This window comes from Ornithodoros turicata, unplaced genomic scaffold (genome assembly GCF_037126465.1).
Source record: "Ornithodoros turicata isolate Travis unplaced genomic scaffold, ASM3712646v1 Chromosome44, whole genome shotgun sequence".
Lineage (NCBI taxonomy): Eukaryota > Metazoa > Arthropoda > Arachnida > Ixodida > Argasidae > Ornithodoros > Ornithodoros turicata.
This window is the reverse complement of record NW_026999374.1, coordinates 810,087-829,242: the sequence shown is the minus strand read 5'-3', so window position 1 is coordinate 829,242 and position 19,156 is coordinate 810,087. Positions and strand designations below refer to the sequence as shown.

General features: G+C 46.0%; 1 protein-coding gene and 1 non-coding gene across 5 annotated transcripts in view; both read right to left on the bottom strand.

Annotated features, from left to right (window-relative positions):
- Nucleotides 1-10,573: 10,573 nt before the first annotated feature.
- The window catches only part of LOC135374144 (uncharacterized), a 33,908-nt gene continuing 25,325 nt past the window's right edge, over nt 10,574-19,156 (bottom strand). For 3 of the 4 annotated variants that reach the window (XM_064607166.1, XM_064607168.1, XM_064607167.1), the window contains one exon: nt 16,217-19,154. In XM_064607166.1, the coding sequence (XP_064463236.1) occupies nt 17,677-19,128 (1,452 nt within the window). In that variant the 5' untranslated portion in view covers nt 19,129-19,154 and the 3' untranslated portion in view covers nt 16,217-17,676. Of the gene's footprint in view, nt 10,704-16,216; nt 19,155-19,156 lie in introns of those variants that run through there. The other variant, XR_010416777.1, reaches the window with a different exon arrangement.
- Trnaa-ggc (transfer RNA alanine (anticodon GGC)) lies at nt 12,194-12,266 on the bottom strand. The gene has a single exon. It is a non-coding gene; the product is annotated as a tRNA-Ala (tRNA).

The following is a 19,156-nucleotide window of genomic DNA, read 5'->3' as shown; positions in this document are numbered from 1 at the left end:
GGGCCTCTTGTGCGACGTTTGACTTACAAATATATACTATACGTGCGGTCAAAGAGCTCCGGCTATCTTTTTTTTTTTCCTATTATACTTCACTCGCTTCGCACTGGGCTTTCAGTGGTGAGCTAACTTACCCTCACAGGAGCGATCACGTGTTACGTGACCTTCTGACGCCATCCAGTCAAACGTTGTCTGCCTGCATACAGACGATGAGGCCCACGAAGGCCAAAACAGCTGTCCGGTACCGGCATGGCGACGTTTGACTTACAAACATATGTTAGGGGATGTTTATTATACACGTTCGTCATACACGTATGACGGGATGCTCCTGTATAATGTATAAACAGTGTGACTCTGGCCTAACGCGGATGAAGTTTGGCATCCGAGACTTCCTTTCCATAATCACATGGCGGTAGCCGGTGTCTATGAAATTGAGTTCCGGATGGTCGAATGTCTCGCAGACAATGTCCCTTGCTGTATTGTCATCAAGCAGGGGAGATACCTATGGAGGTAGGCTCCTTTACACAAACAGGAACACTAGTATCACACTATGCTGAAAGGCAGGATAACAACTCTCCTAAGGGAAATTGCTGTGTGTACGGGCCATACCCTGCGAACAATCCATGATATCGGCAGAGTCGCGACGGAGGACAGTACAAGTCTAGCAAACTGGCTAGAACAGAATGTGCCACTCATCCTGATCATAGCTGAAGACTGATTGATTGATGGATTGATTTTATTTAATGTGCCCACAAACAGCCGTGGCCTTTAGTGTGGCGCACGAAACGCAATACATACTCTATATACAACAGGGAACTACGCATGCATAATGCTGGCTAATTAATGATTCCGGGATACCTAAATTAAGAGAAAGTTATACTATCGAAATGTCGCACGATCAGAACCATAATCATTATACACTTTCAGTAACCGAGACAAAGGAGAAGCAACGTCTGAATGACTAATGTAGAACAAATTTTGTGCCCTTGTCCTTGTTGTACACAGAAAATATAACGGATGATAACAACATGAGACAGTCGATTTCACCGTTAACTACTTTTTCCAAAAATCGCAAATCAATACATCGTCTTCGACGCGACAATAACGGAAGTCCTATATAATCAAGAATGCGCTCATAGTCATAGTATAACCTCCTACCAATATATCTGTCATCAACAGTAGTAACCAGCTTACGTTGTACATGTTCAATTTGGTCTGACTGCGTTTTATTCAAACAATACTGCAATGTTCGAGTCTGCTCCTGACATGGCTCATATACAGTACTAACAAGCACCGAGGGCCAGTGAAGCCACGAGTAAATTGCGTTCTAACACCAGACAGCATTGTTCGCAATGGTGCCCACATGTGGGCCGAAGGAAAGGGCGCTGTCCACTATGACGCCAAGGTCACGAACAGAGGGCACATGCTCGATATCAATGTTTTCAACAACATAAGAAAAATGCGTGGGCTTTCTCTTTTTGCTTATCGTCAACACCTTCCCGTTTGAGTAGCTCACAGTCGTCCACTGGGGAAATAACCCGATACAGTTTAACATCGTCAGCATACTGTAGCACCTGCGAGTGTTGAACGACCAAGGACAAATCATTCACAAATATTAAGAAGAATAAAGCGCCGAGATTAGAGCCCTGCGGAACCCCCCCCAGAAAGAGACTTCTATCCCGACGACAAACAATTGCCGAAGCGAACAAAATTAGTGCGATTCGTTAAATAATCACATATCCATTTGCTCCTGTAACTGTAACTCCAGTGCGAGATAATTTCTGAAGGAGACGCCATGAGACACGTGGTCAAAGGCTTTTGACATATCGCAGTACAAAACGTCGACCTGACCACCATTGACAACTGCAGGTGAGCAATAATTTAAAAAAGAACACAGATTTGTGTCCACAGATCTTCCACTCACAAACCCATGCTGCGTTTCCACTATTCTTCTAAAGTACGCATAAAATCGTTCGTGCATGACAATCTCAAAAGCTTTTGAAAAGTTACATAATAATGAAATAGGCCGGTAATTGTCGACAACAGTAGAATCACCACTTTTAAGCACTGGTACAATGACGGACTGCTTCCAGACAGCAGGAAACACAGCTGTTCTAAGTGACAGATTAAATATATGCAACAGAACTGGACCAAGGATATCGGCACAACCCTTCACAAGAAAGCTAGGTATGCCATCAATACCACAAGTAATCTTAGATTTCAATTTTTTTAGCGCCACTAGTACCTCGTCAATAACAACATCGCTGCGCGACATGCTATCAGATACGACGATATCACAATTTCCAGAGCAGGCTCCAGATCTTTCTTTGATGAAGGGAGCGGCAAAGTGATCAGCAAAGAGATTGCAAACAGAAACCGGGTCAGTACACAAGGTACTGCCACACTTTAGAGCGTTGACATCTTTGTGGGTTGATGTGTGGGCCTTAACAAAGGACCAAAAACGCTTATATTCACTATTCAAGGAGCCTTCAACCAATCTAACATGTACATTCTTGTCACGAGCGTATAACCTTTTCACAAATGCGCGACACACGCTGTAATTCCGATACGAGAAAACATCTGGCTTGGCCCTAAACAGGCGGTAAAAATGTAACTTTTTACGTAGATAAAACTTTAAGTCTTTGGAGAACCAGGCAGGGTACCTCGTCGATCGACGATTGTCACTTGTCGGTATGAATCTCGACATTGCGTCTTGCACGGTTAATGTCAACATATTGGCCGCATTGTCAACACTTGTGGCGTTGAGCACTTGGGACCAATCGTGGACACCAAGATGTCGGTAAAAGACAAGATAGTTACCGCTCTTGTAATTGTAGCGCTTACCAGGCACATTTTGGTGATTCCGCACAGGGGGATGAAAAAACACAGGGGAGGATGGTACACGTGGACAGGAACAAGGGGCTCATTCGCCACTGCGACACTAGTAGGCACATTGCACAGTAGCAAGTCCAACGTATTACCGGCGGTATTTGTAGCATAATTTATCTGTTCCGGTTCGAAGAAACACATGAATTCTGTTAATCTTGTATATTAGGTATATTATAAGATGCGAGTGGAGCAGAGCCAGCGACGGGAGCACTCGACTGGGCCGACCACTGCCTATTCCCTGGTGACCAGCGCCCGTAGTCCAGTACGAACTGCTTGAACCAAACCTACGCTCCCACAGTCGGGGCCACCGAAGGCTAACCGGCACCGGCGTATCCAAATTTTGAAATGTATTTCCGCAATCAGACATGCCAAATGTTTCCGATCCTTTGCTGCAACCGGCAACGGTTCCATGAACCTTACGGTGGCCCATTCCACTCTTGGAAGATCAAAAACAACCGCCACTCTGCTCCACAGCAGCAGCGGTATCCGGCACTGAAGGAAGCAGTGCTCTGCTCTGGTGACTCCGAGATGCCACAAGACGGGCACTGATCCGTGCGACAAATCGGTGTAAACGTTCACGGAGCGGCAGGACACCATGAGCCAGCTTCCACTGGAGACTCGCCCGACGAGCGTCCAACAAAGCCAGCCGTGATACGTCGCCAGCCGCTTCCGGAAGGACCACCCACGGCACCAGGCAGGGAGGGAACCAGCGGCACCTCCATGACTGCGGCGTACAAATCTCTGGCTTCCCAAAGCGTCAGCGTTATAAGTGTGTATTGTCATCAAGCAGGAGAGCTACGTATGGAGGTAGTCCCCTTTGGACAGACACTAACCTTACGTTACAGTCCTACAAGCTAGGTAACAACACGCTCTAGGAGAGTTTGCTTTTCGTACTGACCGTACCAAGCGAATAATCCAAACACGGGAGAGCGGCTGCGGAGTTCAGTACGGTCCTAGCGAGCTGGCTAGAATATGATTTGCCACTCACCCTGAACGTGTCGGAAAAGACGAGTAGACGTCAGTCAGCGGCGAGAGCACTCCGCAAGACCATACAGTGCTCGCTCACGGAAAATGTGGCTACGAAGCCCTGCCCTGACAGCCTGAAATATAGCTGCGTTTTCGAAGTCTAGGCCACCGAAAGCCGGCTGGCAACGACGGATCCAAATTTGAAAGTTGATCTCGGTAATTAATAAAGCCAACAGTTTACGCCGAACGCGCGGAACAGGCAACGGTTCCAGGACCTGTACGGTGGCCCAGGCGACAGACGAAATATCTGGGTTACTCTGCTCTACAGCAAAAGAGGAACACGACAACGCCTGAAACAGTGCTCTGCGGTTACACACATCCCGCAAGATGGGCAACCGTCAGAGCGAGAGATGTGAAAACGGTGTAGTCGCTCAAAAACTGGGCCCAGATGCTTATCGATCGATAAGCATCTGGGTCCAGTTTTTGAGATTTGTCTTTGAACTGGAGGACAACAACACCAACCTGCATGCTAGGGCATAGCAACCCCTGAGCAAAGCAGATGTTAAAAACCCGAGTCATGCAAGAGTCTATTACACTCTATGTAGAAGCACTTGTTGAACTCAATTGGGAGGTCGTCAATGCCGGGGCACTTTTCCGCTCGTCACTGAGGAGACAGGCGCAAATGCTTCATTTTGGGTGAGCGGCCCTGAGCTTGCATGCTCCATTTCCATAACTTAAAAACCCGAGACTAGGGGACAAAGAACGACAAACACAGACAAGGTCTCAAACACAGCTGAAAGTTTACTTAACAGCATCACAAACATATAAGGGGTTCAAGTGGGTGAGAAGGAAGGGTGAGGAGAACGTAAGGACATCCCGAAAACCAACGGGAAGGTCAGGGAAGGCTTGCTGACACAGTTCCCAGCAGAGATAATGGACAGCGTTTCCTTCATAAGCCTTTTGTTGAGGTCACTTTCACTGGACATTACCAAGGTTTCTTGCCATCTGGGTGCACAACCTCTACGGACTTTGTAGGTTTGTAGGTGTTTTACCAATTCGGAAGAACAATCGTTATTTTTTACTTTGAGGGCATGCTCCCGCAAGCGATCATTTAGGCAGCGTTTACTTTGGCCGATATAACAAAAACACATTCCAGAGGTATCTGATACACAATATTAGAACGACAGTTGACATACACAGTTCTGTGGGTTTTACACGAAGTTTCAACTTTTTAATGTGTCAACGAGTCTAAACGAAAATCATTTCTAAATACAAGGTTCACATCAAATTTCTTCGCAAGAAAAAGCAGGTTATGAGAAATTTTGTGAAAATACGGAATTACGACACGATGACCAGTAACATTATTTTCATTTAGGGAAACGGAAAAAAGCTTGTTTCCAAGCGTCATTAGACCATGAAAAATCATACAATGGGAGTATCCCGCGTCCCCCAACCGAGACATTTGGTGGCACAGAGGAGAATGTAACTGGTGAACACAAGACTTTTTTACAGCATTTGACAGTTACCCGGCGATGACTCCAAACTTGACAGTTTTTGAATGGCAGTTATTAGTAGACAGGATAGGTTTAGGAACTAATTTGCCATAGTTCCAGCAAAGATAAGGGCTGAACAAAAGTCGTACATGCAAAAATTGTAGCTCGCCATTCATGGGGTACTCAACAGTAAAATCTAGTTCGGGAGCGACAGACTTGATAACACGTTCACAGTCAGAAATGATGGACTCTTCGTTTGACTACAGCAACAAATCATCGACAAACCTTCTTACAAGAAGAGAGGCAGTGGAAAATGACATAAATGACATGACAGCGGTATCAACAGTACGCAGGTAAATTTCGGACAATACCGGTGCAATGGCAGAACCAATACAGATGGCAGTCTTTTGGGTAAACAATTCTCCATCAATACTAATAGCAGTTGATTTATGATACAATTCTAGAACTCGAAGAAAATCCGAGACAGAAATACCCGCTTTTGAGTGGAAACGCACCAGGGACAATGCGTGACATTTTTTACCATGAAAAGATGCCAGGGCCCCAAGAAGACTCTCAGAATTTATATGTTTGTGCTGTAAGTAAACTTTCAGCTGTGTTTGAGACCTTACCTGTGTTTGTTGTTTTTTGTCCCCTAGTCTCGGGTTTTTAAGTTACGGATCTATACCACCAGCTCGCTTGCTACCTCTCTATCCTCTCGTTATGCTCCATTTGTTACGCCGGCAGTGGACAGTCTCGGCTGACAACAAGCTCGTCGTGAGATGACCCCTGAAAAAGGGCCGCGCAAGGGCCGGCAAGGGCCATTAACAGCATCGTGCAGACAGTCGCTCACCAAGGCCTTTAGAGACATTAAAGGAACCGTAAACAGGTATAAAAGGTGCGCATCGCTCTGCGTTATATCATTGCAACTTCGACAGTAATAACTGCTTGCAATAAACCTCGTCTGTCTATCAACGTCATCATGACGTTGGCAGACAGACCGAAACAGATCGGAAGGGGAGTGCTGGGTTCTACGAATTGGCAATTGCTCGCTGCCTCCTGTTGAAAGAAAAGTAGGAGAGAAGGTCGCGTCCCTTTCAGAGATAATCTTAATCCCCTCAAGACCGTGGCTTTCGGGCGCGACCTTGTTCGCTACTAGCTTTGAACGTGGTTCAACTCTACCAAATTCGTGGCGCCGTCGAATATTATGACGTAGAGGTCTACAAACAGGTAGAGGTCTATTACTAGCGCTCAAAACCAAAAGGTGATTGCATGCGGTTGAGATATTCGCTGCACTCTTTCTCATTTTAGCTGCACCCTGCGCTCTAACTTCACGGTGGTGGTGGTGGTGGTGGCGATAGGGCTTGCCGTTGTCGGCCTCATGTATGTGGGCAACGTCACGACTCACGCCCTGGGGGAATGTGCGTCCTGGGCCGACTTCTAAGGGAACTGGGAACTCTAACTTCACGACATTTTGATGTGGCACTTTTTTCACAAATTACAATCAAGGATTCCGCGTATGATTTTATTCCACTTGGGGAAATGGACTAGATGAATGGGAGTCTTCTTCTATTCAATATCAAAACAGTTACAGTCTCATACTCAGAAACAAAGGCATTCAATTTAGGTATCATTCGCGTACTAAGTATTCCGCGCAGTAGCACGCCTCGAGCGCGAATGGATATCCGGCACTACAGTTCCGGAATTTTATGTAGGGACGCCACGGGCCGTCTTCTTCATCTTCGAATGACGAGTGCGCTGCCGTACTTTGGTTTGAGTCACGCGGCATCGCGTCACCAGCTCGCCTGGTGCAGTGATTAACCTGCTGGCCATGTCACCCAGGATGAAACCGGGTTCGAATCGCGTCGAACGACAGCGGCCCAACTGCAGACGTTTACGCCAGGCGAAAACGTTGGAGATATCACTACGCTGAATTACGGAACCACGGAGCGCAGACTCAAGTTCCATACAAACAAACTAAGCACTCCGCCTTACAGCCATAGAAATCATAAGGAGAGAGGCTAGAAGAAAAGCTGGGAGAGAGAGTGATGGGGAAGAGCAAATGAGTTGTACGGGGGCGATACCCTCTACCAATGTCCAAGCCCGGGAGGCGCCATAACCGACATTCTGGATTCGGCCGGATTTGCCGCAGCCTTTCGAATGTGAAGACCCGGTGCGTTCGGCGCAATGATATCCAATCCAATGCAAGTGGCTTCCGCTTCCGCTGTGTTCCGCCTGTCATGCCGTGTGCGAAGCAGGGAACGAGTATCTTACGGTTTAAACCCTGCGCTTCGACACGAAGGAGCGGCGCAGAGAACTCATAGGAGCCACCGTTCGTAACACGCTAGGCCTACCGTATCGATCACGGCGGCCCACATGTTGACATACTCCTCTCCGCTTGCTTGGTTTCTAGTTGTTATGAGAGCCCTATGGTTACAGCTGATAATGAAGCGTGTTCATTGACTGGTAATTTGAAACGTCATGTTCGGAGCTCTGCCCGGCGATTGGACGGCAAAAGGCTACGTAGCCATGCGACGTACGCGACAGAGGCTCGCTGGTTGCTCATCGTTGAAAGCAGTTATATGGGTCACTGCGAGCTGGTATGAGTCGAACGAAATGAATATTTGGGTATTATGACCAGCGTTCTTTCACGGGGTCCCATGAGTTGTGAAATGTTCGGCGGCCTGGTTATGGTCCCTTTAAGAAATGGAGATGAATTCACAGTTTTTCCATTCTTCCGAGGAGGCAATTGAGACAGGAGCAAACCGAAACATTTGTGTGTATTGGCATCGAGGCGGAAGACCAGTCACAAGGACTGGCTCCCGTATAACTATCTCAACAAGCTAGGACTAAAACTAGAACTAGTGCAATGCCAACTCCTGCTTGTGAAATCACGTCACGTTAAGGATTGCTGTTCGTGCTTGTCGTCGCCATGCAACAGACCAAGACTGCGGAGAGTTGCGTACGGGATAACGGCACGAAGGAAAGTATTGCTTATTAGTGAACAACGTACCTTCCATGTGTTTCTTCGAATAGCACAGACGAAGTTAGCCAGCGTCTTCCGAACTCCATAGCACCAAGGACTGCTCTCTCCCTCTGTAAAACTCTGCGAACACCCGCTGCGAAACCGAAACATCTTTAGAAAAAATCTTCCCGGAAACAACACCGCAAGCGATGCTGCCCCGACGACCGTTTTACGGGCCGCGCATTTGTCTCTCTGTATTGGCATCAGAGCGGAAGACCAGCCACACAGACTGGCTCCCTCTAACGTTTCACACGGACTAAACTAAGGCTACGTAGATGCCAACTCTAGAGCAATATGATCTCTAGATTAATATGTGTGCTGGACGTCACCATGCAACGAACGAAGACTCGCGGAAAGCTGCGAACGTGACAACGGCACACTGTACTTGGCCACCTAAAAGTGAAGCACATACGTACCTCTATCATCTTCAAAGAGGACCGAAGATGTCTGCCACCGTCTTGCAAAGTGCACAGCTCCCAGCACAGCTCTCTCTCTACGAAGAGCGCGACGAACCCCTGCTCGAACAAGATTTAGCACTTCTGCTACACTACGGATGCGGCCACCCTGTGCTGCAATGCAGCGAGAAATCCACACCTGGTAGTTAATCTCAACTGCCAGGAGGAGGAACTGTTTCCTATCGCGATGCGGGACGGGAGGCTGAAAGAGCGTTTGAATGACAGCCCACCGAATGCGTGACACACCGAACAGGACTTCAACTTTGTGCCATAGGGTATCGGGCACAAGGCACTGATGAAACGCGTGTTCCGCAGTTTCGTGACAAGCACAGAATGGACAGAAAGGAGTGGTGACTCCGTACCGAGCAAGACGAATGTTACTGCGAATGTATTTGAATGTTACTGCGAATATCGCTATAAGAACTGAGTTACAGAGCGACCACGGCTCCATATAATCACTGGCTGTTGTCCAAATTTGCCGGTGTGACACAAGTTTTGAGAAGGAAAGTGTTCCTGGAAAGGAGGGATGACGACGACGACGATTCAGTTTTAAAATCATAGAGTTAATATAGGAAGACTCTAGAGAACGTACTTGGCGCGCCGTCAATGGGATTCTCCTAGCCCCGAGCGTCGCCTCCCAGGTCCAACCATCCGTTGGTCATGTACAGTTTTAGTGGACGAATTTCTGCCCACTAACTACAGCGGAGCTGCTCCATTTGTTGTCAACCCTGTGTAGTCACGTGGGATAACAAACGGGGAAACGAACAACGTCCCGATGTACGAACCTTCGGAATACGTGCAGAATTCAGTAGTGCTACCGGAATCGCAAGGTAAACGTCATATCAAACGTGAATCACGACATTACATGCGACACCGCCATTCCTTTGCTTTCGACTAACACGCATGAAGATGTTTACCGCCTATGACGTGTTGAAGTGGCGTCTGTATGCTTTGCGAGCGAAATCAATAAATCGTTATGCATTGTAACAAATGTAGGCATGTATTTCCGAAGACAACAATAATCCGAAGACGAATACACACGGTAAACCACTGATCTCTGTGTATAAAGGCTGGATCGTGCATAGGAGAGGGGCTCGTGGGAGAGAGGTGCGGCAACCGGCCGCCATGTTGGAGGGCCCACTGGCGCCGGGTCTCCCATAGGAAACAATGGGGAGCGATTTGATTTGGAGTATTTATTGGGCGCTTTAAAGGCTCCTCATTGCTGATTAGCACGCATCTTTCTTAGGAATCAGTGTGCTGATGTATTCCAAACGTGCTTTAGTCGTGTTCCTGTAGTTTGTAATGGTAATAATTGCCTTCTTTTTCTTCTCCGTTGCCTGTATTCCGAATAGGGGGTCGTAACTGTCGTGCACAGGGCGCGTACGCATGATCGTGAATTTGGTGAATGTCAACCTATAAAATTAATTATTTTTACTCAGAAAGGTTTCACGCTGTTTGTTATTGTAAAAGGTACTTCCGATTTTATATTTTTTGTTTGTTTTCGTCTGTTGTCCGGTTTTCGTGTGGTGTGGCTCGTTATTTTATTCACCACATCACCACTAGCAATGAGGTGGAGTATGGACCCTGGCGATGAAACTCCCCATTCCTCATCTTAAAATAACGTTATTCTCACGAGTGCTTTGCAGAAGTTCAGCTGTCAGCGTATTTCATTGCAGAAATTCGAAGCGCTGTGCACCAAGAGCATGCACATGCATGACATATCACACACGCTGTAGGAGCGACTGCACATGCGAGGTTAACACAGCAGTTTATTTACTTCCATCGTACCTCACAGATTAAAAGAACAGTGGAACAAATTGGCATATTGGCGTAGGTTCTGCATCCGGTTCTTCGGCACAGCTGAGCGACTGTGAGGGGAACCTGCAAGCACAAGCGCATTGTTTATAGAAAATACATGGTCTTGAGATTTGTAGGAGCAGCCACACATACTTTCTTAGTACGCAATGGCACCAGCGAAGTAGCAATGCAAACAAGTCCGAGTTGTCAGATGCACGCGATACGAATAAACAGATTTTTCTTCAAAATAAAGAGCTTACCCGCGAAAAATTATCCCTCTTTCTCTGTCCGCGTGAAGTGTACTCAAGGCTGCAACGAACTGGCATGACATGCCCTTTAATTTAAATGAATTTTTTTTTTAAATACGGGCAGCACCGCTTGCACTAAATGCAGACGACAGGATGCGATGGGCCCACCAATATGGCGGCCGGTGACCACGCTGTGGACCACCCTATGCGCGATCCAGCCTATACTATAGAGATCAGTGCGGTAAACCGACATCTCCATGCTGCTCTGCGCGCCAACGGGAACCGGAAATGGCGAAAACGAAACCACTCGCCATTCCATGCTCTGGTCTGTCCAGTTTCGCGATAATAATGTGACGACAACACAGAAGCGAGTGATGTAGTGGGAAAATATTCACTGCCTATTTGTTTAACAAAGACATGAGATACCCACATAGTGCGCAGAATGTAGAGAGCGAGTGATGAATTTGGAAAAGGAACGCGTCAAGTTTAGCGGAATGAAGAAGCCGACGGAAGGCAACACCTTCCATGACCAACGGATGGCAGCTCCCTTGTGGCCACGCTTTTTTTTTGAGCGAGTCCGAGACTCCTGTTTAAAACCAAAATAAATGTCGGCGATGGCGATATCACATTGTAACGGCATATTATCAGTCAACCACTGAACTATTGATACTGCAAAGCTGTTAATTATGTAAACGACCAGTTTAACTCCGCTTCCCAGTAAAGTGGCATAAAAGTCTATATGCAAGGAAAGGATAATGACAACACGATAAAATCAACAGTCGAGACGTTATCCGATGTCCATAAGAAAGTGACACGCTGACAAGAGGATACCCCAGTGTGTCATGATAAGCGAAAATGTGTGAAGCTCAGCTCAAGCGTACATAATCTGTCTTTCTTCAGTTTGGAACTATATCTGTGAGTATCCTGGAGGAACGTGATCGACGTAGCAGTCTGCACGTCCCAGGTAATACACACGGCGCATGGAATGGAACTCCAACGCTAAGTATATGGTTATAGAATGTGGAATGCAAAGCTTCCACTTCAGATTAACGTAGGTCACACATAGAATTTCAACGCGTGGCCCGCACTGCGTAGATATACCGCCCTTTCCTCGGTGACCGACCAACGACAAAGAGGGGAACGTTAGCGCTACTACGATTCTCTGTAGAAAAATTACGCGACAAGGAATGTGCACTGCACAACGTTTTCCCAGAATGTTTTGCATCCAGGTTCCGCCTGGGAAATGCACTCATCAAAACAACGTTGATTTCTTATGGGTGAATCAACAGCATTTTTCAATGAAAGGTGAAAGTCACTGAAAAGGTTAGCTAGCTGTAGGACTCGAACCCACATCTTCTGGATTGCCGGTCCAGGGCTCTACCAATTGAGCTAAGCTAACACGCCTTCTCAGCGACTTCCAGGGTGCGTCATCTGAAGGGACAAACCAGCCACTCTCTCTCACTCATCCTCCTTTCAGTCTTACATTTTCGCTCACTCATACACACATTCATACGACGGGATCGACGCAAGCGGCAACTGTAGGACATGAAAGAACTGATGTTCTGAGGCCGGAACAACATAGAAAGCTTTGTATGTATTTGTCCCTTCTATGTTGTTCCAGCCTCAGAACATCAGTTCTTTCATGATCAGCATTTTTCAGTTCACCGTTCGAATTCAAGAACCCGCAAATGATTCCAGCTCACTTGGAATCAGCAGACCTGAATGTTTAGACAAAAAGCGCAAGACGTTCTCTTTTCTTTTAATGTTTTCCCAGGACGCGAGAGGCGATAGTGTGCTCTTTCACCGTCATAGTTTTAAAAGATATGTTTGCATTTAGCTGAGACATCCTGTACATGTGTATTCAGGCTTTTAGTGCATATTTGGAATATGGTTAGTGCGTAGTTGCGTGCATATTTCAATTTTATTTCCTCTGGGATGGGAGTGAGTAAAAAGCCCGAAGGTCTAACAACAACAACAACAACTTTATTTTCAGAATGAGAGTGGGGAGGTTCATAGCCAGAGGCCATACTCTACCCCTTTGCTGGTGGGGATGTGGGGAATGAAAAAATGAGCCCCTTCACAATAAGCATCCAAGTCCGATGGTGTCCAGAAATGTCAAAAGAGCTTTGATCGCAGATCGTTGCTGGGCTGGATTGGGTCAGGGACCAAGCAATTTCGATAGGGAGAAGGGGCGAGAGTCCAGCTGACTAACAGACACGGAGAGTGCGGTTCGGGAAGGTTGGTAGTGGGGGCAATGAAGAAGGATGTGCTCCAGATCCTCTAGGGCACCACAGTGGCAGCAGGTGCGAGTGTCAACTTGTCTGAAGCGGTAACGCCACTGAGCTGTGAAGGCCACATCGAGTCGCATTCGGTGGATTAATGCAGCATCTTGACGAGAAGGCCTGGCGAAGACTCTGCTCCGAGGAATACATCATACGACAGCATTATAGAGAAATTACGCAGAAGAAGCACGTGAAAAATAGAAATTCACTTAATTCCTGGATCAAATCGAAAAATTCCCGCTTAGAAAACGAGAAAGTTTCTACTGACGCATCTATAAACTGATTGAACAAAGACGATGACATGTACTGTAGAGACTGTTTCTTGTACTTAGTTCTAGATATCGGTACATCAAATTGTACGTCTGTAAGCTGATAGGAACAAGAACGTTTCCGAAGATTACGCAAATCCCAGAATTCGGCACGATTATTACGAACACTTAGGAAATACGTTAATGTCAATTTATAATTAAAAAACTATGAAATTGGCATAATGTTATAGCACCTAAAAACCTCTCTGGAATGCACAAGATAACGCGAGCCAGCAATAATTTTCGAGGCTCTTCTTTGCAGGACAGATACTACATTTATGTTCCTGGCGGTGGTAGTACCCCACACCATAAAACAATAACTATATCTAGAAACAAACTGTGAATTATATACTAGCAAACTTTACACTTTCTGTTCGCCGATAACAATCTAACATTCTAGTCGTCGTTCCCACGTTGACGGACGGCGAAGCCGTTGGTTAGATTGGTGCGCCATGGCAGAAGCCTTGTGACACACACGAACCACCGGTAAAGCTGCGCAATCTCTTAGGCGAGAGCGGGGGCTTGGTAAGTGCTTGACCTCCACGTCTTCCTATTGGCAGGCATCCAGGAGGCGGAGCCTCCCTCGCTCTTGGTCAGTAAACACAAGTATAGTCGAGGGAACTCTGCATGGACGGCCTATTCTTGGGAAAGAGAAACCACGTGACACGATCGGTCCAATTGCGGACACCTAACGGCGGCTCCGGCACGGAAAAGGAATGCGATACTCTGTACCCCTGTTTAATGACTCTATCCCCATCTTGCCAGTCCGGAACCAGAAGGAGGAGTTGCGAGTGTACGAGGGAGGAAACGATCCTCTGCGCATGCGCCTATCCTCCTTGAGTGCGTGATCACGTTCGCGAACGGGGGACAAGTGTTGTTGATCTCTATCGGCTAGACTCGCATTGAACGCCTGTGAAGGCGATCACGATGGCTGCCTAATCACGATTTCACGCGATGCGGATCGCGAGTCAGTATGTTCGGGTTATTAGGCAGAGCAATGGGAAGCGAGAATTAGACGAAAATACTCAAGGAAGCTTTTCAATTGATTTCGTCCACTAGGTAACCTCCGTTTGCGCTATTTTAACCCGGTTTCACCAATGTCGAATCGCACCTGAACCGAGATCAACGTTCCCTAAACTTTAATTAAACGTTTAACTATGCTTCACGAGAGGGAGTTATTGTTACTGAAACATTCATCACGGAACCAACTAACGTTTACAAAAAAGAACTCAGCGATAAGTTCAAGTTTTAACAACGCTTCATCTCGGTTCAAGGGTAAGCAGCGTTGCTGAAAGCGGACCTCTCTAGTACAAGGTAATACTAATAATAATAATAATAATAATAATTCTTATTAGTAGTATGATTATTGTAGTAGTATCAGTTGTAGTAGTGTTGTTGTGTCATACGTACTCTAGAAGTTCCGATGTCTGGCTCTAGGTCAGAATCGCCGGTATTCGAGCAATGCATCCCAGACTTACCCTCGTTATGTGTTTGCTCCGTGACTTCCTTGAGCACCGCCTCTCTTTTTCGCTAGGGGATCAGGAATCACTGCTTCACTGGTCTAATCGGTAGATATGCGTCAAGTATGGGCGCGTTGCTATACGGAACCTCGTGTTTTCAGCGAGGGATTCAGATAATGCAAATAGTGTAAATATTCACAACCGTTTGTTTCTTCCGTCGAATTTCGCCTGATATGTGTACATTCGAATGGCTGCTCCTTGATTGTACATATTTTTAGCATATTTTTACATACTTATAACGCTAGTTTGCACGCACAGCATCTAGGTTGTTACTGTGTTAGATAAAAGTGAAGCGTAATCTGGGCAGTTACTTGGGTAATTAGATAATTACGTTAATAAAATATCCTGAAAAAGTATAGTGTCCATTTTGTTCTAACAACCTGTAGTTGTATACTTGCAATATTTCTTTATTTATTTCCGTGTTAGCGCCGCGAAGCAACTGTGGCTATGAGAGGAGGACAGATATAGACAGATGGAGAGAGGACAGCAGGAAGGAGTGGGGGTTTAGTATGTGTCCTGGGCCGACTTCAAGGGGAACTGGGCCGACATCCGTCTGGAAAGACTTCCGAAAACCCAGGGAGAACATCAGGCAGCACAGCCGGTGAGGGGGTTCGAACCCGCGTCACGTCCCAGTCTGGGCGTGGAAAGTGATCATCTTAACCCTCTGTGCCACGGGAGCTGACTGCAATATATTGATCTGTATATATTTTGAGGGAGTAACTTACAACCACGACGATGAACCATTGAAGAGGTTAGCCAGCTGTAGGACACGAACTCACATCTTCTGGATTACCGAGTGGGTTCGAGTCCCACAGCTGGCTATCCTCTGAAGTGGCTTCCATCTCTCTCGTGAATTTCTTAGGCAATTTGAGACTTTGTATCTCTTTGTCCTCTCTGTGTTGTTCCAGCCTCAGAACATCAGTTCTTTCACGTTAGAACCACAATTAAGTGAGGTCTTATCACTGGACCAGCCTCAGACGTCCCCATGTTGTTCTTTAGACGGTTGTTATTGCGCAAACTACCATTTGTTGTTTTTGAAGGAGTATGTTCGCACTCAACCGGTTTGAGCTTACTCGAGAAAACACCGAGAAAATACAAGTGCTTATCACAAACGCGCATTAGATGCACTGGCAATTACGACGATCGACACTACGAGTGCTACAATAAAATTTATTTTGAGAGTTGTTTTTACCCGGACCTCGTTCCAATTATACTGTATGTAAAAGAAACAGAAATAAGTGACTTTACTTATTTATTTATTTGAGTACTTTAAAGACCTCAAGAGCGTATTACATAACGGAGTGGTGAGTAGCACGTGTGAAAAAGTACAATAGAAACACACAACAAAAGTATCACAAAAAGTAAGTAAATAAATAAGAAATATCGAGCCGACAAGGAAAGAAGACCAGGTGCACCACGGGAAGAGCATGATGAATGTGAAGCCCTGCATTGGAGGAGAGCTGTCTTAAAACCAGCAGTGTCCTGTGTACGACAGGCTGAAGATTCCAATCACTAGTTGTTTTACGAAAGAATGATTGTAGAAAGGAAGTGATATTACAATGAGGAAGCTTAATCATATGGATACAGTCCAGAAGAGATGAAATGTAGTAGTTAGCAGGGACTAGGAGACGATCGCGAGTGTTTGTGTTATACATTTTATGGAAGAGAGACAGCCTGGCTATCAACCGTCTTGACGAGAGAAGATCAACGTCAAGGTTTTTCTTTATACGTGAAACACTCGCGTCTCTGGAATAGTTAGATGTAATGAAGCACATTTTGAACTGACTCTAATGCTTGAATTAACTACTCTTGATGGGGATCCCATATGGCCGATGCGTATTCGAGTTTGGGCAGCACGAATGCGCGGTATGAAAGCAGTTTTACGTGATGTGGTGCAAGCACAACATGCCTTCGAAGATTTAATTTGGTAACTGTAAATATAACTCTACAAACAACACACCATCATTTGTCCCATATCGGTCCAACATTGGCAGCCAATATAAGTTACGTTGGTCCAATATAGGCAGTGCAACTCGGTCCCGTAATACGCCAATGAAACTGCCAATATTGGTCCAATGTTGCAAGCCTGTGGTGAGCCAATGAAGAATACGAATGCTCAGTAGCTATAGTAACTGCCACTCCGATCTAGTTTTAATTGGTTTGAATGGCAGCACGACAACGGGAAGGCATCACGGTACAATGCATTATTTTTCTTTCGGCTTTTTCCTAATATTTATCTTTGTACATACTGAAACACTGCCATGAATGGCACGCGGTGGTGAGATAGTAGGATCTCGCTCGGTCTCGAGTAGTCCTACAGAACTACCCATCACTGAGAACATATCGATCGAAAAAGTCAGGAATAGTTGTTGCCAGAATACTTCGCGGGACCGCGAGTTAACGTTTTGGCGACCCTATTCTGGTTTTTCCCTTACACACCACGAGATTTCGGAATATTAAAATATAACCATTGGTTGAAAGCTGGCTACATTGACACTTTGGTTTGTCGGCATACCAGTGTAACGCCAACGAAGCGACATCGTTCACTACGCAATTCGAGAAAGTAATTTTATGGGCGACATTGCTTCAAACCTCAATAACAATAACATGCTGGTCATGTTCACTTTCGTGTACTTGCGGTTGAGCCAAGACAACACCACGTTTTGGCCCTGAAGTTTTAGGCGGGAACTTTCGAACACTCATTTTTTGCAGCTATATGTGACGTGCTCAAAGCTTGCTTCGTCGATCCTATGAACTTTGTGCCTCTCGCCAAAGAATACATCTTCTTGCACTTGTTTCATCACGTAGTCTTTGCCACTGTCTTCCACAAGCAAGATGACTTTTGATCCAGTGACACAGGACACTTCACTGAAAAGCTTAATCATCTTTTGGACGTTTTTGTTTACTTGGACCGTTACAAGCGCAAAAGCATATCTGTAGTCCAGTAACACATCCTCCAGTGCGGAGTCCAGCTGTTTTGCATCGAAAAACACGTACGGCAGTCCCGTAGATTGCACAGCGTTGTGAACCATTATTTCGAGAAGCCTCAGTTCTGGGCCCGTAACTACGTGAAGCAACCCGTTTTCCCAGACACTGTTCTTCGGTTGGTTCTCGAAATTGACCTTCAGTTTGCCAATGTTGAAAGCTTTGTTGAGTCTCGCGTTTTCCTTTTCTATCATTGTCGCATCTATCGGTGGGATTCCATTTTGAATGTATTTATGCATGTCCGGGATGACAGTATCCTCAAAAAACTTTCCTAGTTCTGGTACCTCCTTTTCGAGAACCCTATTTCCATGATCGCTGCCACATTGAGTTAGTATGTATGGGATAAGAACAATCGCTTCTTGTTCTTCATTTTTCATCAAAGCTAGTCGGATCAAGACATCCACATCGTCTTTTCTTCGTTTTATGTCATCCAGAATGGCTCTGTATCGCCGTTCCATTTCTGTATCTTCGCGGAAATATGGCTTGCCATCATTTTTATACACCAGATGAAGTGCCAAATGACAAGAATCGTGAATAAACGTGCCCCGGACTTCGGCTTCCGTTGCTCTGCCTCCGATAAAAAGTCTCTGCTCTTCGTAATCAGTAAGTCCGAGAACGCGGCTGCCGCTGCACCCCGTGATCCCCTGAACGTTTTCGCTGTTGTAGTCGAATAGTATATCCAGATGCGGTGCTGTGGCAATAACTTTCAATATTTTCTCGTTTAATTGGTCGGTTGAAAGTTCCCTGAACATCTTCTCCAATCGCCCCTCGAAGTCATCACATCCGACGTGGCCCCTTGATTTGCTTTTCAAGTAATAGATGTAGGAGTCTTTGCATTCTGTGGTGTAGTATCGTTGCCGTCGTATTTCAGCTCGATGAACGCCTGTCAGATATTGATAATACGATGCTTCTTTGTCGTTCTTGAGTCCACATCCACGCGAGACTAAGAGGCCATGTATACGGATGGCTTTCTTTTTAACAGCTCTGTAACGAGCTGATTTTTCTTTAACAGGGTCCAACCACAGTTTCAAAGCAGGTGCAGCATCCAGGCACTTTAGAACACGAGCCTCGTCTTCCGCCGCAATGGCTTCGTGCATTTCCTTCCTGAGGTCTTCCCACTGTGGCGACCTTTCCATGTTGAGATCAAATTCAGATGTCGAAGCCATGCCTTTGGAGATGAAGCGAGAAATTCCT